At 38.8% G+C, this 27,070-nt stretch overlaps 1 protein-coding gene across 10 annotated transcripts in view; it reads left to right on the top strand.

Moving 5' to 3' along the window:
- The window catches only part of LOC110832919 (glutamate receptor ionotropic, kainate 2-like), a 149,198-nt gene that overhangs the window by 97,399 nt on the left and 24,729 nt on the right, over nucleotides 1–27,070 (top strand). For 8 of the 10 annotated variants that reach the window (XM_087345024.1, XM_087345030.1, XM_087345025.1 and 5 more), the window contains 3 exons: nucleotides 654–911; nucleotides 6,960–7,157; nucleotides 8,261–8,486. In XM_087345024.1, the coding sequence (XP_087201150.1) occupies nucleotides 654–911; nucleotides 6,960–7,157; nucleotides 8,261–8,486 (682 nt within the window). The remainder of the gene's footprint in view (nucleotides 1–653; nucleotides 912–6,959; nucleotides 7,158–8,260; nucleotides 8,487–27,070) is intronic. The other 2 variants (XM_087345031.1, XM_087345029.1) reach the window with 1 other exon arrangement.

Raw genomic sequence — 27,070 nt, 5'->3', positions numbered from 1 at the left:
TTCTTTATGCCTTGCTTGTTCTGCCTTTGCTCAGTCAGGGACATTCAAAGTGGACCAAGGTATCTAGTAGGATATTTCTCCTTTCCTGTTATTTTGCCCATCTACAGTTCTGAGTTTCCCTCTCATAATTAGGGTTTTTCTGATATATGGTATATGCTTGCTCTGTACAGTTCCTTTCTTACCAAACATTTTTTATTGTTCAAATATCACTGTGATTTCTTCACGCTTTTTACACTTCAGTAGGTTTTTCATCAATTCCAAATAGCCCATTTCAACGTTCTACTGAATATCAGGGTTGAGCAATTACCACTTATGCCTCATGTTCTGGATACCAAATATCCTGCTTGAGGGTTTCCTTTTTTTCCTTGGTCACCCCAGGAAAATGCTCATATACTAATTTGTAGGCCGTGATTGCCTTTTACTGCACCCTTTATAACTCCTTGTCACAATAATCCTACTATATCATGTGATACACTTTTACACTTGAAGCGTTGCTACATAACCCAAGACTGAATCAATCAACACTCATTTTATTACATTATCTAGTTCATACAGTGACTGACATGAAGATGAATTTTCTGTTTGTATGTTCCATTCCCATCAGCATGTACCAAGTCTGTTCAGGTTTCTGATTTTACAAAGTGACTGTACAGGTTCCAACCAGTCAGCCAACACGCCTGTTCAGCTTCATGAATCCACTGGCAGTGGACATCTGGCTGTATGTGCTGGCAGCCTATGTTTTGGTCTCCATGACAATGTTTGTGGTGGCACAATTCTCGCCATATGAATGGCACAATCCACATCCTTGTGATGTGGATAATCATCTGGTGGAGAATCAGTTCTCACTGGCCAACAGCTTCTGGTTTACCATTGGCACCCTCATGCAACAGGGATCTGACCTAAACCCAAAGGTAGTACAAGTAACCCACTTGCACCCTGCAAAGCTTGTGAGATAAGTTGATGGCTGTGATTTTGAGAAAATGCTTGGATCTAATATAAAAAGATGTTTTCTTTTTCTGATTGATAATTTAAACATCCTCAAAAATTTGTCCTTAAATGTTTGTGTAACTGCAGAATCAGAACAGTTCAGATTTTTGTATGTATTGCTACAGATTTTTATTTCAGAGGTTCTCATTTTAAATTATGGTAATGTTTCTAATTATTCTGACTGGGTTTTTCTCATGGTTTTCCCAGTCTATCGATGTGACTGCTGGAATTGTTCCTTTAAAGTAGTTATTATAATCCTTTTTCCAAATACTTAACCATTCATTATTATCTTCTCATGTCATTTGGTACTGTGTAAACTTAGTACCTGGGAAAACAGTGTCCAATTAAGTTTTCTCAGGTGATCAACTGTGATCCAGCATTTTGGAGATTGTCTCTACCTTTATCATTAGGGATCATGTGAGGAGTGCCAACAAACCAATCCAACCAAAAAGATAACAAAGGATGGAGTTTTGTGCATGTGCAAGACATCATCCCTTGCTATGGTAGACCATTTCTGTATATGAAATGCAGTTCTGGAAATGGTAAACAGTGTCTTGTAAATTATAACATGCTGTGTGCTTATGTTGACAGGATTGTTGTCATGGTAGAATTCCTTGACATGTTCAAACTAGGGACTATTGCTATTGGTGGGAGGTTATCCTATCAGGCAACTTGTCCTTTACAAAAGGAATTTAGGTTAAATTTCCACCTTTACCTAAGTACCTTGTCATGAAAGTGGATATGGGGCCAAAAGGGAAACATTACATGTTATACACTTCAGTAACAAATAAAGTTGAGTCAGGTTCCCTTTGTAAAATGTAATTGGTTATCCATTGTTAGAAAGCTGGTTGGGCTGCAGTATCGATTTGGAAATCCTTACATTGTGATCACATTAATTCATGATACTGCACATTTGATGTGAAGTCTGTAGCGCACTCAAGATCACAGGTTCTGAAAATTGTCTCCAGAAGCTGAGCAGTGTGTAAATGCATACAGAGTGAACTTTACAAGCTCCAAAGACTTATATTCTTACAGTCTACTCTGTATGTTCTGCTAAGTCTGGGCTCATATGGAAAGTTGGAATTACAGATCATTATCAAGAACACATTATCCCTGAATGTACACTGCAAGGAAGCAGTATAGAAACAGTTAAGTACAAGTGCAGTTTTTTGCATTTGAGTAGCTTGAAATTGATTGACTTTATGTTTAATACGTTTTAATAAAGCAGTTGTTTATCAACAGGTGCCCCACAACTTATGTATAATGTTATATCATATATATTTTACTCACAGCTGGAAGAACTATTTGTTTCTGTAGATGCATGAATGTATGTTATACAAGTATGCTACTCAACAGATGAATCCATTATTGACCATTATTTTGAAGTTTATGTTCAGTTCACATGGCATAGTCGTAATTATTTTGTCTTCACATAAATAATGTCTTTTTTGATTGAAAAAGTGAAGGTACGATATATTAATTTCTCTGACCAGGAGTGGAACAGTTTCTTAGGATTCTGGGTGCTAATTTGGCTATTGTTCAAATAATGTATTTAAAAATCCAGTTTTATTTATCAGCAATCTTTACCCAGACACAAAGAATGTTTCCACCCTTACTTCTAATTGTAACCATCTTCTTACATCAGCAACATTTTAACTTGAATTTTAAATTGGTCTACAGTATTTCAAGTTTTGGTGATAACATTGTTTCTGAATATGATTTTTATTGTTATCTTGTTTGTTGAAGTAGCAAGTCCTAGATGAGTAGTTGCTCTAGTATTAACACATAATAAGAATAATAGTTTTCTCAAGCTGTTTCCAACTTCCCATATCTCCTGTATATTAAAATAAGCACCCATCTAAGTTTTACCTCTGTCCAGATACTAGCATGGCTTTTATCACATTCCATTTACCAATCAGTATTTTCATGTAGATTTTTAAAAACATTTTCATTAGAATTCATTATTGCCAGTTGCCCTTCTAGGAATTGTAAAGGTATTTGAGTAGAAGCTGATATGAACATTAATATCCTGTCAAATATGAACATGTATTGTGTCCGTTTTGAACATATGATTAATGCTGCTGGCAAAAAAAATACAATGAAATAGAAAGGTCTTCTTTGGAAATATTTTGTTTCAAATAATAACTGTAGTTATGAATGAATTACAACTAATGCTTGAAGTAGTATGAAAAATATGATATAAAAGTTGTCATATACTGCAGTAAACAGTGAACTCGACTGTCCAATGCACATTATGAATAACCATAATTATTGTTAGAAATTTTATCTCTTGTCCTGTTGTGTATAACTGTGTTGCACAATTTCAGAGCAGTAACAACTGAAATTTATTAAAGACTGGTTTCATCATAAAATGTTTAAGTAAATGCAGAAAATTGTGTTTCAATCTTTTTTAACTATTTAACTCTGTAGTTAAATTCTAGCTGGCATGTTACATGGAGATTTCTAAATCACCCCTATTCACATATGATAAATATTAACATTGAGAAGATTATGCCAAACTGTAAATAATTTGCACTCCTCTTATCTCACTTCTCTTTGCTGAACACAAATTAAATAGCATAGTATGAACTACTTCAAGTTCTTTAACCAGAAGCTGTTACTTCATTTTTATTCTGAATCCATTAAATCTGTACTGTTCATAGACACTAGAAGCTTATGAAGTAGTTGAGCATAGTCCCAATCCTGGGTTTCTGTGTCAATAATAAATCCTAGGCTTGAAATCACATAAAATTTAAAATATTGCAATATCATTTTGAAACTTCCGTACCAGAGTAAATAACGAAATAATTATTTGTGCTTTTATTGAAGGTATTCATACAGAATCTCAAATTTAAGATTTATTAAATTGATTGGTACATACTGATTTTTTTATGTGTCACTTGCAATTCTAATGTTGTATTAATTTCACATTTAATTTATAGACACACAGGATTAGAACGTAATTCAAAGCTGTGCCACAGTTTTATATTACCAGTTTAAACATAATTTATTCAAAAATGTAGTAACTATTTCTTACAAACATGCAATAGCTAAAAGAAACTTTCCAAACAATTGAAATGTTATTGGTGCCAGAGTTTCTACTCTACTAGAATTATATTTGGAATTTTACTTTGTCTAACGTATGTCTTTGTCTACGTAACATTTTGGAAAATTGATTTTACATCTGTTTTTGACTAAAAGGATTCATTATACTGAAGCTTTTATTAATAAAAAATCAGCAGAGACATGTAAAGCCAATTCATGAACACTGGGTATTTTTAGTATATTTTAGACAGCGGATAATATCCAGCATAACTGTGATGCAATAAACCAGCCATTATCGGTAACTGTGAAGAGTCATTAGGAATTTGTGTATTGTCTGTCACTTCCTTCAACATCATACATGTTATGATGTTCCTATAATCTAATGATTTGTCTTTCTGGATGGCTGATAATTAGCACAGCAATGTCCCTTCTGTTCATCATATCACCATGCTTATAGCACATCACTCATCTAGATCTAGATATTTATCTTTCTGTTTCTGTAAGGGCAAACTGGTAGTCACCAATAGCTGAATGTTGAACCTTCCTGCAACCCTGCATGTCTTTGTTAAAATAAGCACCTGTTACTTTATTTTTTATCAGAACATTGTTATATCGCAAGATATCTCAACCTCTCTTCTTGTTTCTGTCACTTCAGTAAATGCATCCATTTTTATCTTTCTCCAAATCTTATGCATGCATGAATGGGGTGGCATCCATTATCATTGCATTATCAGAACACATTATATTCTTATTTACAAGCATCCTCCTTCTTGATTAGTATGTGACGCAATGTATGCATAATGCATAGGGTGCTTATTTTAAGAAAGATTTGCAAAGGGTTACTTGGAAGACCTTATCCTGATAAATGAATCATTATTGCTTATACATACTATTCTGTATTCTGAGTAATGAAAATAAGTCAATTTTCTGTACTGATCAGTTATTTGTAGTTTTTACAAGACCCAAGAATTGTCTTAAGCTGCTCAATGAACACAAGAAATAAGAAACTGTGTAATTTCTGTGATCAAGAAGGATTCGCCAAGAAATAAATAATAAATGAGGTTCTTATGGTGGTATGGCTGTCTTCTGGGTTGTAGCACAGTGTAGTCTGGTGGAATTTTACTGATGTTTCAAACATGCTTGCTACCTCGAACATCACGTCTATCAGTCATTTTCAAATGGTTCAGTTGATCGAAATTCTTCAGTGTTTTCTGTTCTTCAGTAACTAAAATTAAAAATCACAGAACCAGTTCAAATCAAATTTAAATTGTTGTCACATATATTTGTACAGTTTAAGCCTTCTTTGACAATGAAACACATTAATATGGAGTTAAAGGTGATGCTTTCTGAAGTTATTAAACTGATCAGCCAAGAAGACTTTGTTATATTTGGCTGCCATGAAAAGTGTAGATTTTACTAATATGTAAATGTATAAAACTTCATATATCAAAGTCTCATATGAAAAATAAAATTGTAATTTCATGTCCTTGTTTCTGTTAGGTTAAAGCAATAATTCAAAGTGTGATAAAAGTTCAGATTTGTTATAGTAGTGTTTCTAATCAATGCACTAGCCACCAGCCATTAAATTTCTAAATATCCGTTTAATTAACTCCATGGAACAAAGTCCTTCTTGAGAAACCAATAGTAACTAGCTTGTCAAATTCTCCACCTTTCATGGAACCCAATGGTTCATTACTGTGTTAACAAGAGCCATTGGATATCCATATACATGTGTACAATTTTTAATTAAAGTTCTTTAATAATTCTTACAAATACCAGAATTATTAACTTCGTGAATCAGTACAGAAATGAAAATATTAAAAGGTATGGGTCGTATGGCACAATGGTCCCCAGAAGTTGTAACATTATCATCCCTAACTTGCTCATATATCTGAAAATAACTCTTATCAATATTTATCATATGAAATTTCTTCTAAATCTACAAAGGATTTTGAAGATGTGATACACATATTTGATTCATAAGACATTACATATACACAGAATACTTAAAAGAGTAAAAGTTCATGCATGATGGAAGAAATGTACTTCTAAATTTGACCTCTTGTGCTTTCAGTCATTTTACAGATTAACAATCCAGTAAATATGAAGTACAGGTATTCCTCATTATATGTATGTTAAAAAATTATTTTATGTAAATGTGTTGACCTAATTTAGATTTATTTCAATTAATAGTGCTTGCTGGCTGATCAAAAAGCCTGGGGGGGGATTACAGTATTGTGTGGATGGCCAAGGAGGAATTTGAGGAAAGAAAGGATTTTCTTTTTTCAATTTATGCAGTATCTCCCTCTGTGACTTTTCTTCAGAACACAGCTGTCACATAAATCGAGGTGTACCTGTACAGTGAATTAATGACAGTATCGAGTCTTCAAAATTGGGACTACTTCTAATCTTAATTAAGTGTACTTGAGCAATAGTGAATTTTTTTATGTTCATTGGTTAATTAACAAATGGAAATCAGAGTTAAAATTTCAGAACATCATTGTTTTCCTACATGTATGAGGACCTCTGTTTGTGTATGACAAGATCTTTCTGAGTTTAGTTTCATATAAGGCCTGCAGTGCATCCACTGATAAACTGGAATGCAACTGTCACTTTTCGGCTTCCAGAAAAGTAAACTGCTGTAATGTATGTAAGTTAATTTTGTTGTTTTTATGGTTAAATATTTTGTTCCTATATATTAGGAAAGCTTTGTAGCACTTGGCTGTGAGTTATGCAGATCCAACCAGGAGTCAGGAAGAGACAGTTGCATACCAGTTTGTCATTGAATGCACTGTATGTTTTAATATGTTATGTTATATTCAGAGTACTTGATGTACAAATTAAAAGAAGCTTTAGACATTAGAAAAACAGCAAATACATATCCTATTTTAATACAGATAAATGATGAACTAATGCAACCTCTCTAGGCTACCTCCACACGCATTGTTGGCGGTATATGGTGGTTCTTTACCCTTATCATCATTTCATCCTACACGGCAAATCTGGCAGCCTTCCTTACAGTCGAACGGATGATCACACCTATTGAAAATGCCGAAGATTTGGCAGGACAAACTGAGATTTCATATGGAACTTTAGAAAGTGGATCCACTATGACATTTTTCAGGGTAAGACAGAACATCCATTTGTTTAATTTTCAAATTGTGTTTTATTTTTGGAAGATATTTAAAGGAAATGCATACACCTTGTTTCTTATTTAGAAAGTAGTGGAATAAATATTAGCTTAGCCACTAGAATTTAAATGTGCATAGTAGCCTAGGCATGAAAATTGCACATGATCACCAGGTTCCAGCACTAGCACAAAGTACAAGAATTATCAGATATCATTAGAAGTCAGATACTGGCACAAGACTTATAGACATAAGCCAGATTTGAAACAAGAGTCAGGTATTACCATAAAATCTATGTATGTTTAGTGACTGAATCTGAAATATCAGACATATAAATAATGGCCAGGTTTTAGCACATTGTAAATTGAAGTAGAGTCTACAATACTGGTACTGACATAAAATCTGTAAAGAGTGGCTTGAGGTCAAATAAAATTCATATGATAGCACAAAACTTTTGATTAATTTCTGGTTCTCAGTAATAGCTATATGCTGGCATAGAAATTGCAAGTGGTTGATGGGTCCAAAATATTAGCCAGGTGCTAACATAAAGCTTGAAATTAGTGGTTTGGTCTGAAACAATAATTGGATATTATTACAGAAATTGTTTTATGACACTACCTCAAAGTGTGACCAAATACTAGGACTGAACTGTTATCTCAGAACATTTTTATTGATGAGAACTGAAGTCTGGTAGTCCAGAAGATGACTGACTTCTGGGATGTTACGCAGTGTAGTCTGCTAGATGACAAATCCAGTAAGCACATACAAAATCTCTGTAAACTTCTACCAGATTACTTAGCACAACATTCCAAAATATGGCATGATACTCGTGAGTACCTGAAGTGTAACTCTGTAACTAACATAATATAAATGGTATATCACTTCCATGAAATGTAACTGTTATTATTGTATCACAAGAATATAATACTTTTAGAGCAATATGCTTTAGTCCTTTTAGAACAGTGCTCAGGCACTTACACAAATATATTATTACTATACTTAGTCCCACAAGCAGATGTTGATATATAATATCAGTTATACTAGCCAAATAAAAACCTTATAATTGTTGTAATTTTTATTATCTCTGTTGGTATTTACAGGACTCAATGATTGAGACATACAAGAAAATGTGGAGATTTATGGAAAATAAAAAGCCGTCTGTCTTTGTCTCCACTTATGAGGAAGGAATTCAGAGGGTTCTGAAGGGTGACTATGCATTCCTCATGGAATCAACAATGTTGGATTACATTGTGCAGAGAGATTGCAATCTGACACAGATTGGTGGACTTCTGGATTCTAAAGGTTATGGCATTGCAACGCCCATGGGTGAGTCATAGAGTGAGGTCATTTAACATACAAACAAGATGTGTGATTCCAAAGCATGAGCAGTCAACTTTCTATGTTCTCCGTGCTCTTGTTAACATATTAAATTCTGCTTCAAAAATTCCATCTTACCAGATTTGTTAAAAGGGCTGAATAAGTTCTACAACCACGCTTCAGGTGTCCTCAACACATTTCACACATTCATTCATACATAAATACGTCCGTCCGTCCGTCCGTCCTTCTGTTCATCCACCCATGCTCACATCCAACCACCAACACACACCCATCCATCCAAACAAATATCCACCCATCCGCTAACCCATTCAAACATCCTTCCATCAACCCATCCATCCTTTTGCCCGTTCAACCCACGTCCATCCAACAATCCATCCACTCGTTCATCAACCCGTCCACCCACCCATACAACCATCCAACCACCCTTCAATCCCCATGTCTGTCCATTCACCCATCGATTCATCCATCAATTCACCCATACATCCACACATCAATTCGCCTGCCCATCCATCCACATATCTAACCATGCATGCACCAAAGATCAGCAACTCCATTCACACAACTTCCACACAACCATCCACCTGCCGTTCATTCATCCACATTCCATCTGTCAATCCACCCGCCCAGCCTCCACCCATTCTTTAAACCATATATCAAGTCCATCCACTCACCCACCCAATCATTCATCAACACACACATGCCCGTTCACCCATCAACCCATCCATCTACCTCCCACACAATCGCCCTTCTGTAAACCCATCCGCCCATCCACCAAACTGTCCAGTACACATCCAGCCATCCATGCAACCACCCATCCATCCATTCAGCTATCCACCCAGCCATCCGCCCAACCAACCAACCGTTCGTCCGTCCATCTACACATCATGTAACCCAATCATCCCTCCATCCATTAATGCATCTACACGTCCATCCGCCGTTCCATCCACTTTTATACCCACTGACCCATTCATTGAACCATCCATGCATTAACCATTCATGCATCCATCTGCCAGTCCATCCATCAATCCATACTCTCGTCCATCTACCAGTCCACACACGTCCGTCCACATTCTGCTATCCATTCAACCATTCATCCACCCACCCACAGATATATTCACCCACTCATTCAACCACCCATCCGTCCTTCCACCCAACCACTCACGCATCTGTCGGTTAGAATTTCAAGAAATTTGAACTCCGAAATTTTAAAAAAAATTGTCTGCAGAGTTCGGTTCATGCAGAGAACGGATTGTGCAGACACCGAGTCCGGCAGAGACCGTGTCATGCAGACACCGGATCTTACACGGATCGCGTGGAGAGAATTTAAAAAAAATCAAAATTTTCGAAAAATTAAAAAAATTAGGAAAATGTCCAAAAAGCGCGCAAAACTAAAATAATTTAAAAAAATCCGATTTCAAATTTTTTTACGATTTTTTCGAAAAACTTGGTTTTGTGCACCTTTCAGACATTTTGCAGCATTTCTTATTTTTCGAAATTTTTGAAAAATTCTAAAAAAAATTCAAAATATTCCCTACCCGACTCCTATCATACGTCGTCTCTATCAGACACGGTCTCTACAACGCCTCCTCTCTGACAGACTGTCTGCCTCAACCTGTCTGCCGATATCGCCCTGTGCCCCACACACATCTACTTGAAGCGGTATGTACTTCACTTGTTCCTTGCTTGTCTCGGTCTCTCCCTCATAGGTTCACTGCTTGAACCTGGCAGTGCTTGACTCGGTCTGTGCCTCACACGGTATCTGCTTGACTCGATCTCTGCCTCACACGTTATCTGCTTCACTCGGTCTGAGCCTCACCCGGTCTCCGTCGAACATGACCTTAACAGTGAAGGCATGGCAGAGATCGCGTCATAGAGAGAACGGATCGTGCAGAGATCGACTCCGACAGAGACCGGGTAAATCAGAAAAAGGGTGCGGCAGATACCGTGTCATGGACGCACCGGTTCTTACACAAATCGCGTGGGCAGAATTTTGGAAAAAAATCGAAAAATCAAAAAATGTAGGAAAATGTCCAAAAAGCGCTAAAAACTAAAAGAATTGGGACAAGTATTTCACAAGACTTGGGACAAGTGACTTCTCAATACTTGCGACAACTGACATCTAAAGACTTGGGACAAGTACATATTAAGACTTGGGACAACTACTTCTCAAGACTTGCGACAAGTGACTTCTAAAGACTTGGGACAAGTGACTTCTCAAGACTTGGGACAAGTGCCTTCTCAAGACATGGGACAAGTAACTTCTCAAGACTTGGGACAAGTGACTTCTCACGACTTGGGACAAGTACTTCTCAAGACTTGGAACAAGTGACTTCTCAGGACTTGGGACAAGTGACTTCAAAGACTTGGGACAAGTGACTTCTCAAGACTTGGTACATGTGACTTCTCAAGACTTGGGATAAGTTACTTCTCAAGACATGGGAAGAGTGACGTCCCACGACTTGGGACGAGTGACTTTTCACGACTTGGGACGAGTGACTTCTCACGACTTGGGACAAGTGACTTCTCAAGACTTGGGACAAGTACTTCTCAAGACTTGGGACAAGTGACTTCTCAATACTTGGGACAAGTGACTTATCAAGACTTGGGAAAAGTAAATTCTCAAGACTTGGGACGAGTGACTTCTCACGACTTGGGACTACTTACTTCTCAAGACTTCGGACAACTGACTTCTCAAGACTTGGGAAAAGTGACTTCTCGAGACTTGGGACGTGTGACTTCTCAAGACTTGGAACGAGTGACATCTCACAACTTGGGACGAGTGACTTCTCAAGACTTGGGACAAGTACATATTAAGACTTGGGACAACTACTTCTCAAGACTTGCGACAAGTGACTTCTAAAGACTTGGGACAAGTGACTTCTCAAGACTTGGGACAAGTGCCTTCTCAAGACATGGGACAAGTAACTTCTCAAGACTTGGGACAAGTGACTTCTCAAGACTTGGGACAAGTACTTCTCAAGACTTGGAACAAGTGACTTCTCAGGACTTGGGACAAGTGACTTCAAAGACTTGGGACAAGTGACTTCTCAAGACTTGGTACATGTGACTTCTCAAGACTTGGGATAAGTTACTTCTCAAGACATGGGAAGAGTGACGTCCCACGACTTGGGACGAGTGACTTTTCACGACTTGGGACGAGTGACTTCTCACGACTTGGGACAAGTGACTTCTCAAGACTTGGGACAAGTACTTCTCAAGACTTGGGACAAGTGACTTCTCAATACTTGGGACAAGTGACTTCTCAAGACTTGGGAAAAGTAAATTCTCAAGACTTGGGACGAGTGACTTCTCACGACTTGGGACTACTTACTTCTCAAGACTTCGGACAACTGACTTCTCAAGACTTGGGAAAAGTGACTTCTCGAGACTTGGGACGTGTGACTTCTCAAGACTTGGAACGAGTGACATCTCACAACTTGGGACGAGTGACTTCTCAAGACTTGGGACAAGAACTTCTCAAGACTTGGGACGAGTGACTTCTCAAGACTTGGGACGAGTGACTTCTCAAGACTTGGGACAAGTGACTTCTCAAGACTTGGGACAAGAACTTCTCAAGACTTGGGACAAGCACTTCTCAAGATTTGGGACAAGTGACTTCTCAAGACTTGGGAGTCTAGTCCTGATAGGGATGGGACAGGTCAAATTTAGAAGGAAAAATTTTAAAAATTTTCGAAAAATCAAAAAACGCTGCAAACCTTCTGAAATGCGCACAAAAACAAAAATTTTCGGAAAATTCGAAAAAAAATTAAAAGTTGAAAATTTTCAAAAATTCTTCGTTTTGTGGGCTTTTTGGACGATTTGCCACGTTTTTCTATTTTTCAAAATTTTTCGAAAAAATTGAAATTTCTCAAAGGGGTACCCCTTTGAGAATTTTCAAAATTCTTCTAAATTTTAAAAAAATTAAAAACGACTGCAAATGGCGTGAAACGCGAAGAAAACTAAGAATTTTCGAAATTTTCGAAAAAAAATTGAATTCAGCTAAGACGGGTGAGGCACAGCCCTAAACAAGCAGACAAGACTTCGGACAAGAAATTCTCAAGACTTGGGACGAGTGACTTCTCAAAACTTGGGACGAGTGACTTCTCAAGACTTGGGACAAGAACTTCTCAAGACTTGGGACGACTGACTTCTCTAGACTTGGGACGAGTGACTTCTCAAGACTTGGGACAAGAACATCTCAAGACTTGGGACGAGTGACTTCTCAAGACTTGGATCACGTACTTCTCAAGACTTGGGACAAATGACATCTCAAGACTTGGGACAAGTGACATCTCAAGACTTGGGACAAGTGACATCTCAAGACTTGGGACAAGAACTTCTCATGACTTGGTACAAGAAATTCTCAAGACTTGGGACGAGTGACTTCTCAAGACTTGGGACAAGTGACTTCTCAAGACTTGGGACAAGAACTTCTCAAGACTTGGGACGAGTGACTTCTCAAGACTTGGGACAAGAAATTCTCAAGACTTGGGACAAGAACTTCTCAAGACTTGGGACAAGAACTTCTCAAGACTTGGGACAAGTGACTTCTCAAGACTTTGGACAAGAACTTCTCAAGACTTGGGACAAGAACTTCTCAAGACTTGGGACGAGTGACTTCTCAAGACTTAGGACAAGAACTTCTCAAGACTTGGGACGAGTGACTTCTCAAGACTTGGGACGAGTGACTTCTCAAGACTTGGGACAAGAACTTCTCAAGACTTGGGACGAGTGACTTCTCAAGACTTGGGACGAGTGACTTCTCAAGACTTGGGACGAGTGACTTCTCAAGACTTGGGTCACGTACTTCTCAAGACTTGTGACAAATGACATTTCAAGACTTGGGACAAGTGACTTCTCACGACTTTGTACAAGTGACTTCTCAATACTTGGGACAAGTGACTTCTCAAGACTTGGGACAAGAACTTCTCAAGACTTGGGACGAGTGACTTCTCAAGACTTGGGACGAGTGACTTCTCAAGACTTGGGACAAGTGACTTCTCAAGACTTGGGACAAGAACTTCTCAAGACTTGGGACAAGCACTTCTCAAGATTTGGGACAAGTGACTTCTCAAGACTTGGGAGTCTAGTCCTGATAGGGATGGGACAGGTCAAATTTAGAAGGAAAAATTTTAAAAATTTTCGAAAAATCAAAAAACGCTGCCAACCTTCTGAAATGCGCACAAAACCAAAAATTTTCGGAAAATTCGGAAAAAAATTAAAAGTTGAAAATTTTCAAAAATTCTTAGTTTTGTGCACTTTTTGGACGATTTGCCACGTTTTTCGATTTTTCGAAATTTTTCGAAAAAATTTAAATTTCTCAAAGGGGTACCCCTTTGAGAATTTTCAAAATTCTTCGAAATTTTAAAAAAATTAAAAACGACTGCAAATGGCGTGAAACGCGAAGAAAACTAAGAATTTTCGAAAAAAAATTGAATTCAGCTAAGACGGGTGAGGCAGCCCTAAACAAGCAGACAAGACTTGGGACAAGAAATTCTCAAGACTTTGGACAAGTGAATTCTCAAGACTTGGGACAAGAACTTCTCAAGACTTGGGACGAGTGACTTCTCAAAACTTGGGACGAGTGAGTTCTCAAGACTTGGGACAAGAACTTCTCAAGACTTGGGACGAGTGACTTATCAAGACTTGGGACGAGTGACCTCTCAAGACTTGGGACAAGAACTTCTCAAGACTTGGGACGAGTGACTTCTCAAGACTTGGGACGAGTGACTTCTCAAGACTTGGGTCACGAACTTCTCAAAACTTGTGACAGATGACATTTCAAGACTTGGGACAAGTGACATCTCAAGACTTGGGACAAGAACTTCTCATGACTTTGTACAAGAACTTCTCAAGACTTGGGAAGAGTGACTTCTCAAGACTTGGGACAAGAACTTCTCAAGACTTGGGACGAGTGACTTCTCAAGACTTGGGACGAGTGACTTCTCAAGACTTGGGACGAGTGACTTCTCAAGACTTGGGACGAGTGACTTCTCAAGACTTGGGACAAGAACTTCTCAAGACTTGGGACGAGTGACTTCTCAAGACTTGGGACAAGTGACTTCTCAAGACTTGGGACAAGAACTTCTCAAGACTTGGGACAAGCACTTCTCAAGATTTGGGACAAGTGACTTCTCAAGACTTGGGAGTCTAGTCCTGATAGGGATGTGACAGGTCAAATTTAGAAGGAAAAATTTTAAAAATTTTCGAAAAATCAAAAAACGCTGCCAAACTTCTGAAATGCGCACAAAACCAAAAATTTTCGGAAAATATTAAAAGTTGAAAATTTTCAAAAATTCTTAGTTTTTTGCACTTTTTGGACGATTTGCCACGTTTTTCGATTTTTCGAAATTTTTCGAAAAAATTGAAATTTCTCAAAGGGGTACCCCTTTGAGAATTTTCAAAATTCTTCGAAATTTTAAAAAAATTAAAAACGACTGCAAATGGCGTGAAACGCGAAGAAAACCAAGAATTTTCGAAATTTTCGAAAAAAAATTGAATTCAGCTAAGACGGGTGAGGGTGACTTGGGACAAGAAATTCTCAAGACTTTGGACAAGTGAATTCTCAAGACTTGGGACAAGAACTTCTCAAGACTTGGGACGAGTGACTTCTCAAAACTTGGGACGAGTGAGTTCTCAAGACTTGGGACGAGTGACTTATCAAGACTTGGGACGAGTGACCTCTCAAGACTTGGGACAAGAACTTCTCAAGACTTGGGACGAGTGACTTCTCAAGACTTGGGACGAGTGACTTCTCAAGACTTGGGTCACGAACTTCTCAAGACTTGGGACAGATGACATTTCAAGACTTGGGACAAGTGACATCTCAAGACTTGGGACAAGAACTTCTCATGACTTTGTACAAGAACTTCTCAAGACTTGGGACGAGTGACTTCTCAAGACTTGGGACAAGAACTTCTCAAGACTTGGGACGAGTTACTTCTCAAGACTTGGGACGAGTGACTTCTCAAGACTTGGGACGAGTGACTTCTCAAGACTTGGGACAAGAACTTCTCAAGACTTGGGACGAGTGACTTCTCAAGACTTGGGACAAGTGACTTCTCAAGACTTGGGACAAGAACTTCTCAAGACTTGGGACAAGCACTTCTCAAGATTTGGGACAAGTGACTTCTCAAGACTTGGGAGTCTAGTCCTGATAGGGATGGGACAGGTCAAATTTAGAAGGAAAAATTTTAAAAATTTTCGAAAAATCAAAAAACGCTGCCAACCTTCTGAAATGCGCACAAAACCAAAAATTTTCGGAAAATTCGGAAAAAAATTAAAATTTGAAAATTTTCAAAAATTGTTAGTTTTGTGCACTTTTTGGACGATTTGCCACGTTTTTCGATTTTTCGAAGTTTTTCGAAAAAATTGAAATTTCTCAAAGGGGTACCCCTTTGAGAATTTTCAAAATTCTTCGAAATTTTACAAAAAATTAAAAACGACTGCAAATGGCGTGAAACGCAAAGAAAACTAAGAATTTTCGAAATTTTCGAAAAAAAATTGAATTCAGCTAAGACGGGTGAGGCAGCCCTAAACAAGCAGACAAGACTTGGGACAAGAAATTCTCAAGACTTTGGACAAGTGAATTCTCAAGACTTGGGACAAAAACTTCTCAAGACTTGGGACGAGTGACTTCTCAAAACTTGGGACGAGTGAGTTCTCAAGACTTGGGACAAGAACTTCTCAAGACTTGGGACGAGTGACTTCTCAAGACTTGGGACAAGTGACTTCTCAAGACTTGGGACAAGAACTTTTCAAGACTTGGGACGAGTGACTTCTCAAGACTTGGGACAAGAACTTCTCAAGACTTGGGACAAGAACTTCTCAAGACTTGGGACAAGTGACTTCTCAAGACTTTGGACAAGAACTTCTCAAGACTTGGGACAAGAACTTCTCAAGACTTGGGACGAGTGCCTTCTCAAGACTTAGGACAAGAACTTCTCAAGACTTGGGACGAGTGACTTCTCAAGACTTGGGACGAGTGACTTCTCAAGACTTGGGACAAGAACTTCTCAAGACTTGGGACGAGTGACTTCTCAAGACTTGGGACGAGTGACTTCATAAGACTTGGGACGAGTGACTTCTCAAGACTTGGGTCACGTACTTCTCAAGACTTGGGACAAATGACATTTCAAGACTTGGGACAAGTGACTTCTCACGACTTTGTACAAGTGACTTCTCAATACTTGGGACAAGTGACTTCTCAAGACTTGGGACAAGAACTTCTCAAGACTTGGGACGAGTGACTTCTCAAGACTTGGGACGAGTGACTTCTCAAGACTTGGGACAAGTGACTTCTCAAGACTTGGGACAAGAACTTCTCAAGACTTGGGACAACCACTTCTCAAGATTTGGGACAAGTGACTTCTCAAGACTTGGGAGTCTAGTCCTGATAGGGATGGGACAGGTCAAATTTAGAAGGAAAAATTTTAAAAATTTTCGAAAAATCAAAAAACACTGCCAACCTTCTGAAATGCGCACAAAACCAAAACTTTTCCGAAAATTCGGAAAAAAATTAAAAGTAGAAAATTTTGAAAAATTCTTAGTTTTGTGCACTTTTTGGACGATTGTCACGTTTTTCGATTTAACGAAATTTTTCGAAAAAATTGAAATTTCTCAAAGGGGTACCCCTTTGAGAATTTTCAAAATTCTTCGAAATTTTAAAAAAATTAAAAACGACTGCAAATGGCGTGAAACGCGAAGAAAACTAAGAATTTCCGAAATTTTCGAAAAAAAATTGAATTCAGCTAAGACGGGTGAGGCAGCCCTAAACAAGCAGACAAGACTTGGGACAAGAAATTCTCAAGACTTTGGACAAGTGAATTCTCAAGACTTGGGACAAGAACTTCTCAAGACTTGGGACGAGTGACTTCTCAAAACTTGGGACGAGTGAGTTCTCAAGACTTGGGACAAGAACTTCTCAAGACTTGGGACGAGTGACTTATCAAGACTTGGGACGAGTAACCTCTCAAGACTTGGGACAAGAACTTCTCAAGACTTGGGACGAGTGACTTCTCAAGACTTGGGACGAGTGACTTCTCAAGACTTGGGTCACGAACTTCTCAAGACTTGGGACAGATGACATTTCAAGACTTGGGACAAGTGACATCTCAAGACTTGGGACAAGAACTTCTCATGACTTTGTACAAGAACTTCTCAAGACTTGGGACGAGTGACTTCTCAAGACTTGGGACAAGAACTTCTCAAGACTTGGGACGAGTGACTTCTCAATACTTGGGACGAGTGACTTCTCAAGACTTGGGACGAGTGACTTCTCAAGACTTGGGACAAGAACTTCTCAAGACTTGGGACAAGCACTTCTCAAGATTTGGGACAAGTGACTTCTCAAGACTTGGGAGTCTAGTCCTGATAGGGATGGGACAGGTCAAATTTAGAAGGAAAAATTTTAAAAATTTCCGAAAAATCAAAAAACGCTGCCAACCTTCTGAAATGCGCACAAAACCAAAAATTTTCGGAAAATTCGGAAAAAAATTAAAAGTTGAAAATTTTCAAAAATTGTTAGTTTTGTGCACTTTTTGGACGATTTGCCACGTTTTTCGATTTTTCGAAATTTTTAGAAAAAATTGAAATTTCTCAAAGGGGTACCCCTTTGAGAATTTTCAAAATTCTTCGAAATTTTAAAAAAATTGAAAACGACTGCAAATGGCGTGAAACGCGAAGAAAACTAAGAATTTTCGAAATTTTCGAAAAAAAATTGAATTCAGCTAAGACGGGTGAGGCAGCCCTAAACAAGCAGACAAGACTTGGGACAAGAAATTCTCAAGACTTTGGACAAGTGAATTCTCAAGACTTGGGACAAGAACTTCTCAAGACTTGGGACGAGTGACTTCTCAAAACTTGGGACGAGTGAGTTCTCAAGACTTGGGACAAGAACTTCTCAAGACTTGGGACGAGTGACTTATCAAGACTTGGGACGAGTGACCTCTCAAGACTTGGGACAAGAACTTCTCAAGACTTGGGACGAGTGACTTCTCAAGACTTGGGACGAGTGACTTCTCAAGACTTGGGACGAGTGACTTCTCAAGACTTGGGTCACGTACTTCTCAAGACTTGGGACAAATGACATTTCAAGACTTGGGACAAGTGACTTCTCACGACTTTGTACAAGTGACTTCTCAATACTTGGGACAAGTGACTTCTCAAGACTTGGTACAAGAACTTCTCAAGACTTGGGACGAGTGACTTCTCAAGACTTGGGACGAGTGACTTCTCAAGACTTGGGACAAGTTACTTCTCAAGACTTGGGACAAGAACTTCTCAAGACTTGGGACAAGCACTTCTCAAGATTTGGGACAAGTGACTTCTCAAGACTTGGGAGTCTAGTCCTGATAGGGATGGGACAGGTCAAATTTAGAAGGAAAAATTTTAAAAATTTTCGAAAAATCAAAAAACGCTGCCAACCTTCTGAAATGCGCACAAAACCAAAAATTTTCGGAATATTCGGAAAAAAATTAAAATTTGAAAATTTTCAAAAATTCTTAGTTTTGTGCACTTTTTGGACGATTTGCCACGTTTTTCGATTTTTCGAAATTTTTCGAAAAAATTGAAATTTCTCAAAGGGGTACCCCTTTGAGAATTTTCAAAATTCTTCGAAATTTTAAAAAAATTAAAAACGACTGCAAATGGCGTGAAACGCGAAGAAAACTAAGAATTTTCGAAATTTTCGAAAAAAAAATGAATTCAGCTAAGACGGGTGAGGCAGCCCTAAACAAGCAGACAAGACTTGGGACAAGAAATTCTCAAGACTTTGGACAAGTGAATTCTCAAGACTTGGGACAAGAACTTCTCAAGACTTGGGACGAGTGACTTCTCAAAACTTGGGACGAGTGAGTTCTCAAGACTTGGGACAAGAACTTCTCAAGACTTGGGACGAGTGACTTATCAAGACTTGGGACGAGTAACCTCTCAAGACTTGGGACAAGAACTTCTCAAGACTTGGGACGAGTGACTTCTCAAGACTTGGGACGAGTGACTTCTCAAGACTTGGGTCACGAACTTCTCAAGACTTGGGACAGATGACATTTCAAGACTTGGGACAAGTGACATCTCAAGACTTGGGACAAGAACTTCTCATGACTTTGTACAAGAACTTCTCAAGACTTGGGACGAGTGACTTCTCAAGACTTGGGACAAGAACTTCTCAAGACTTGGGACGAGTGACTTCTCAAGACTTGGGACGAGTGACTTCTCAAGACTTGGGACGAGTGACTTCTCAAGACTTGGGACAAGAACTTCTCAAGACTTGGGACGAGTGACTTCTCAAGACTTGGGACAAGTGACTTCTCAAGACTTGGGACAAGAACTTCTCAAGACTTGGGACAAGCACTTCTCAAGATTTGGGACAAGTGACTTCTCAAGACTTGGGAGTCTAGTCCTGATAGGGATGGGACAGGTCAAATTTAGAAGGAAAAATTTTAAAAATTTTCGAAAAATCAAAAAACGCTGCCAAACTTCTGAAATGCGCACAAAACCAAAAATTTTCGGAAAATTCGGAAAAAAATTAAAAGTTGAAAATTTTCAAAAATTCTTAGTTTTGTGCACTTTTTGGACGATTTGCCACGTTTTTCGATTTTTCGAAATTTTTCGAAAAAATTGAAATTTCTCAAAGGTGTACCCCTTTGAGAATTTTCAAAATTCTTCGAAATTTTAAAAAAATTAAAAACGACTGCAAATGGCGTGAAACGCGAAGAAAACTAAGAATTTTCGAAAAAAAATTGAATTCAGCTAAGACGGGTGAGGCAGCCCTAAACAAGCAGACAAGACTTGGGACAAGAAATTCTCAAGACTTTGGACAAGTGAATTCTCAAGACTTGGGACAAGAACTTCTCAAGACTTGGGACGAGTGACTTCTCAAAACTTGGGACGAGTGAGTTCTCAAGACTTGGGACAAGAACTTCTCAAGACTTGGGACGAGTGACTTATCAAGACTTGGGACGAGTGACCTCTCAAGACTTGGGACAAGAACTTCTCAAGACTTGGGACGAGTGACTTCTCAAGACTTGGGACGAGTGACTTCTCAAGACTTGGGTCACGAACTTCTCAAAACTTGTGACAGATGACATTTCAAGACTTGGGACAAGTGACATCTCAAGACTTGGGACAAGAACTTCTCATGACTTTGTACAAGAACTTCTCAAGACTTGGGAAGAGTGACTTCTCAAGACTTGGGACAAGAACTTCTCAAGACTTGGGACGAGTGACTTCTCAAGACTTGGGACGAGTGACTTCTCAAGACTTGGGACGAGTGACTTCTCAAGACTTGGGACGAGTGACTTCTCAAGACTTGGGACAAGAACTTCTCAAGACTTGGGACGAGTGACTTCTCAAGACTTGGGACAAGTGACTTCTCAAGACTTGGGACAAGAACTTCTCAAGACTTGGGACAAGCACTTCTCAAGATTTGGGACAAGTGACTTCTCAAGACTTGGGAGTCTAGTCCTGATAGGGATGGGACAGGTCAAATTTAGAAGGAAAAATTTTAAAAATTTTCGAAAAATCAAAAAACGCTGCCAAACTTCTGAAATGCGCACAAAACCAAAAATTTTCGGAAAATATTAAAAGTTGAAAATTTTCAAAAATTCTTAGTTTTTTGCACTTTTTGGACGATTTGCCACGTTTTTCGATTTTTCGAAATTTTTCGAAAAAATTGAAATTTCTCAAAGGGGTACCCCTTTGAGAATTTTCAAAATTCTTCGAAATTTTAAAAAAATTAAAAACGACTGCAAATGGCGTGAAACGCGAGAAAACTAAGAATTTTCGAAAAAAAATTGAATTCAGCTAAGACGGGTGAGGCAGCCCTAAACAAGCAGACAAGACTTGGGACAAGAAATTCTCAAGACTTTGGACAAGTGAATTCTCAAGACTTGGGACAAGAACTTCTCAAGACTTGGGACGAGTGACTTCTCAAGACTTGGGAGAACTGACTTCTCAAGACTTTGGACAAGAACTTCTCTAGACTTGGGACAAGAACTTCTCAAGACTTGGGACGAGTGACTTCTCAAGACTTGGGACAAGAACTTCTCAAGACTTGGGACGAGTGACTTCTCAAGACTTGGGACGAGTGACTTCTCAAGACTTGGGTCACGTACTTCTCAAGACTTGGGACAAATGACATTTCAAGACTTGGGACAAGTGACTTCTCACGACTTTGTACAAGTGACTTCTCAATACTTGGGACAAGTGACTTCTCAAGACTTGGGACAAGAACTTCTCAAGACTTGGGACGAGTGACTTCTCAAGACTTGGGACGAGTGACTTCTCAAGACTTGGGACAAGTGACTTCTCAAGACTTGGGACAAGAACTTCTCAAGACTTGGGACAAGCACTTCTCAAGATTTGGGACAAGGGACTTCTCAAGACTTGCGAGTCTAGTCCTGATAGGGATGGGACAGGTCAAATTTAGAAGGAAAAATTTTAAAAATTTTCGAAAAATCAAAAAACGCTGCCAACCTTCTGAAATGCGCACAAAACCAAAAATTTTCGGAAAATTCGGAAAAAAATTAAAAGTTGACAATTTTCAAAAATTCTTAGTTTTGTGCACTTTTTGGACGATTTGCCACGTTTTTCGATTTTTCGAAATTTTTCGAAAAAATTGAAATTTCTCAAATTCTTCGAAATTTTAAAAAAATTAAAAACGACTGCAAATGGCGTGAAACGCGAAGAAAACTAAGAATTTTCGAAATTTTCGAAAAAAAAATGAATTCAGCTAAGACGGGTGAGGCAGCCCTAAACAAGCAGACAAGACTTGGGACAAGAAATTCTCAAGACTTTGGACAAGTGAATTCTCAAGACTTGGGACAAGAACTTCTCAAGACTTGGGACGAGTGACTTCTCAAAACTTGGGACGAGTGAGTTCTCAAGACTTGGGACAAGAACTTCTCAAGACTTGGGACGAGTGACTTATCAAGACTTGGGACGAGTGACCTCTCAAGACTTGGGACAAGAACTTCTCAAGACTTGGGACGAGTGACTTCTCAAGACTTGGGACGAGTGACTTCTCAAGACTTGGGTCACGAACTTCTCAAGACTTGGGACAGATGATATTTCAAGACTTGGGACAAGTGACATCTCAAGACTTGGGACAAGAACTTCTCATGACTTTGTACAAGAACTTCTCAAGACTTGGGACGAGTGACTTCTCAAGACTTGGGACAAGAACTTCTCAAGACTTGGGACGAGTGACTTCTCAAGACTTGGGACGAGTTACTTCTCAAGACTTGGGACGAGTGACTTCTCAAGACTTGGGACAAGAACTTCTCAAGACTTGGGACGAGTGACTTCTCAAGACTTGGGACAAGTGACTTCTCAAGACTTGGGACAAGAACTTCTCAAGACTTGGGACAAGCACTTCTCAAGATTTGGGACAAGTGACTTCTCAAGACTTGGGAGTCTAGTCCTGATAGGGATGGGACAGGTCAAATTTAGAAGGAAAAATTTTAAAAATTTTCGAAAAATCAAAAAACGCTGCCAAACTTCTGAAATGCGCACAAAACCAAAAATTTTCGGAAAATTCGGAAAAAAATTAAAAGTTGAAAATTTTCAAAAATTCTTAGTTTTGTGCACTTTTTGGACGATTTGCCACGTTTTTCGATTTTTCGAAATTTTTCGAAAAAATTGAAATTTCTCAAAGGGGTACCCCTTTGAGAATTTTCAAAATTCTTCGAAATTTTAAAAAAATTAAAAACGACTGCAAATGGCGTGAAACGCGAAGAAAACTAAGAATTTTCGAAATTTTCGAAAAAAAATTGAATTCAGCTAAGACGGGTGAGGCAGCCCTAAACAAGCAGACAAGACTTGGGACAAGAAATTCTCAAGACTTTGGACAAGTGAATTCTCAAGACTTGGGACAAGAACTTCTCAAGACTTGGGACGAGTGACTTCTCAAGACTTGGGAGAACTGACTTCTCAAGACTTTGGACAAGAACTTCTCTAGACTTGGGACAAGAACTTCTCAAGACTTGGGACGAGTGACTTCTCAAGACTTGGGACAAGAACTTCTCAAGACTTGGGACGAGTGACTTCTCAAGACTTGGGACGAGTGACTTCTCAAGACTTGGGACGAGTGACTTCTCAAGACTTGGGTCACGTACTTCTCAAGACTTGGGACAAATGACATTTCAAGACTTGGGACAAGTGACTTCTCACGACTTTGTACAAGTGACTTCTCAATACTTGGGACAAGTGACTTCTCAAGACTTGGGACAAAAACTTCTCAAGACTTGGGACGAGTGACTTCTCAAGACTTGGGACGAGTGACTTCTCAAGACTTGGGACAAGTGACTTCTCAAGACTTGGGACAAGAACTTCTCAAGACTTGGGACAAGCACTTCTCAAGATTTGGGACAAGTGACTTCTCAAGACTTGGGAGTCTAGTCCTGATAGGGATGGGACAGGTCAAATTTAGAAGGAAAATTTTTAAAAATTTTAGAAAAATCAAAAAACGCTGCCAACCTTCTGAAATGCGCACAAAACCAAAAATTTTCCGAAAATTCGGAAAAAAATTAAAAGTTGAAAATTTTCAAAAATTCTTAGTTTTGTGCACTTTTTGGACGATTTGCCACGTTTTTCGATTTTTCGAAATTTTTCGAAAAAATTGAAATTTCTCAAAGGGGTACCCCTTTGAGAATTTTCAAAATTCTTCGAAATTTTAAAAAAATTAAAAACGACTGCAAATGGCGTGAAACGCGAAGAAAACTAAGAATTTTCGAAATTTTCGAAAAAAAAATGAATTCAGCTAAGACGGGTGAGGCAGCCCTAAACAAGCAGACAAGACTTGGGACAAGAAATTCTCAAGACTTTGGACAAGTGAATTCTCAAGACTTGGGACAAGAACTTCTCAAGACTTGGGACGAGTGACTTCTCAAAACTTGGGACGAGTGAGTTCTCAAGACTTGGGACAAGAACTTCTCAAGACTTGGGACGAGTGACTTATCAAGACTTGGGACGAGTGACCTCTCAAGACTTGGGACAAGAACTTCTCAAGACTTGGGACGAGTGACTTCTCAAGACTTGGGACGAGTGACTTCTCAAGACTTGGGTCACGAACTTCTCAAGACTTGGGACAGATGATATTTCAAGACTTGGGACAAGTGACATCTCAAGACTTGGGACAAGAACTTCTCATGACTTTGTACAAGAACTTCTCAAGACTTGGGACGAGTGACTTCTCAAGACTTGGGACAAGAACTTCTCAAGACTTGGGACGAGTGAGTTCTCAAGACTTGGGACGAGTGACTTCTCAAGACTTGGGACGAGTGACTTCTCAAGACTTGGGACAAGAACTTCTCAAGACTTGGGACGAGTGACTTCTCAAGACTTGGGACAAGTGACTTCTCAAGACTTGGGACAAGAACTTCTCAAGACTTGGGACAAGCACTTCTCAAGATTTGGGACAAGTGACTTCTCAAGACTTGGGAGTCTAGTCCTGATAGGGATGGGACAGGTCAAATTTAAAAGGAGAAATTTTAAAAATTTTCGAAAAATCAAAAAACGCTGCCAAACTTCTGAAATGCGCACAAAACCAAAAATTTTCGGAAAATTCGGAAAAAAATTAAAAGTTGAAAATTTTCAAAAATTCTTAGTTTTGTGCACTTTTTGGACGATTTGCCACGTTTTTCGATTTTTCGAAATTTTTCGAAAAAATTGAAATTTCTCAAAATTCTTCGAAATTTTAAAAAAATTAAAAACGACTGCAAATGGCGTGAAACGCGAAGAAAACTAAGAATTTTCGAAATTTTCGAAAAAAAAATGAATTCAGCTAAGACGGGTGAGGCAGCCCTAAACAAGCAGACAAGACTTGGGACAAGAAATTCTCAAGACTTTGGACAAGTGAATTCTCAAGACTTGGGACAAGAACTTCTCAAGACTTGGGACGAGTGACTTCTCAAAACTTGGGACGAGTGAGTTCTCAAGACTTGGGACAAGAACTTCTCAAGACTTGGGACGAGTGACTTATCAAGACTTGGGACGAGTGACCTCTCAAGACTTGGGACAAGAACTTCTCAAGACTTGGGACGAGTGACTTCTCAAGACTTGGGACGAGTGACTTCTCAAGACTTGGGTCACGAACTTCTCAAGACTTGGGACAGATGATATTTCAAGACTTGGGACAAGTGACATCTCAAGACTTGGGACAAGAACTTCTCATGACTTTGTACAAGAACTTCTCAAGACTTGGGACGAGTGACTTCTCAAGACTTGGGACAAGAACTTCTCAAGACTTGGGACGAGTGACTTCTCAAGACTTGGGACGAGTGACTTCTCAAGACTTGGGACGAGTGACTTCTCAAGACTTGGGACAAGAACTTCTCAAGACTTGGGACGAGTGACTTCTCAAGACTTGGGACAAGTGACTTCTCAAGACTTGGGACAAGAACTTCTCAAGACTTGGGACAAGCACTTCTCAAGATTTGGGACAAGTGACTTCTCAAGACTTGGGAGTCTAGTCCTGATAGGGATGGGACAGGTCAAATTTAGAAGGAGAAATTTTAAAAATTTTCGAAAAATCAAAAAACGCTGCCAAACTTCTGAAATGCGCACAAAACCAAAAATTTTCGGAAAATTCGGAAAAAAATTAAAAGTTGAAAATTTTCAAAAATTCTTAGTTTTGTGCACTTTTTGGACGATTTGCCACGTTTTTCGATTTTTCGAAATTTTTCGAAAAAATTGAAATTTCTCAAAGGGGTACCCCTTTGAGAATTTTCAAAATTCTTCGAAATTTTAAAAAAATTAAAAACGACTGCAAATGGCGTGAAACGCGAAGAAAACTAAGAATTTTCGAAATTTTCGAAAAAAAATTGAATTCAGCTAAGACGGGTGAGGCAGCCCTAAACAAGCAGACAAGACTTGGGACAAGAAATTCTCAAGACTTTGGACAAGTGAATTCTCAAGACTTGGGACAAGAACTTCTCAAGACTTGGGACGAGTGACTTCTCAAGACTTGGGAGAACTGACTTCTCAAGACTTTGGACAAGAACTTCTCTAGACTTGGGACAAGAACTTCTCAAGACTTGGGACGAGTGACTTCTCAAGACTTGGGACAAGAACTTCTCAAGACTTGGGACGAGTGACTTCTCAAGACTTGGGACGAGTGACTTCTCAAGACTTGGGTCACGTACTTCTCAAGACTTGGGACAAATGACATTTCAAGACTTGGGACAAGTGACTTCTCACGACTTTGTACAAGTGACTTCTCAATACTTGGGACAAGTGACTTCTCAAGACTTGGGACAAGAACTTCTCAAGACTTGGGACGAGTGACTTCTCAAGACTTGGGACGAGTGACTTCTCAAGACTTGGGACAAGTGACTTCTCAAGACTTGGGACAAGAACTTCTCAAGACTTGGGACAAGCACTTCTCAAGATTTGGGACAAGTGACTTCTCAAGACTTGGGAGTCTAGTCCTGATAGGGATGGGACAGGTCAAATTTAGAAGGAAAAATTTTAAAAATTTTCGAAAAATCAAAAAACGCTGCCAACCTTCTGAAATGCGCACAAAACCAAAAATTTTCGGAAAATTCGGAAAAAAATTAAAAGTTGACAATTTTCAA

The sequence above is a fragment of the Zootermopsis nevadensis genome, unplaced genomic scaffold (genome assembly GCF_977971745.1).
Source record: "Zootermopsis nevadensis isolate Lab colony 2312 unplaced genomic scaffold, Znev_1.0 Znev_ptg000008l, whole genome shotgun sequence".
Classification (NCBI taxonomy): Eukaryota; Metazoa; Arthropoda; class Insecta; order Blattodea; family Termopsidae; genus Zootermopsis; species Zootermopsis nevadensis.
This window is presented reverse-complemented; position numbering and strand designations above follow the sequence as displayed.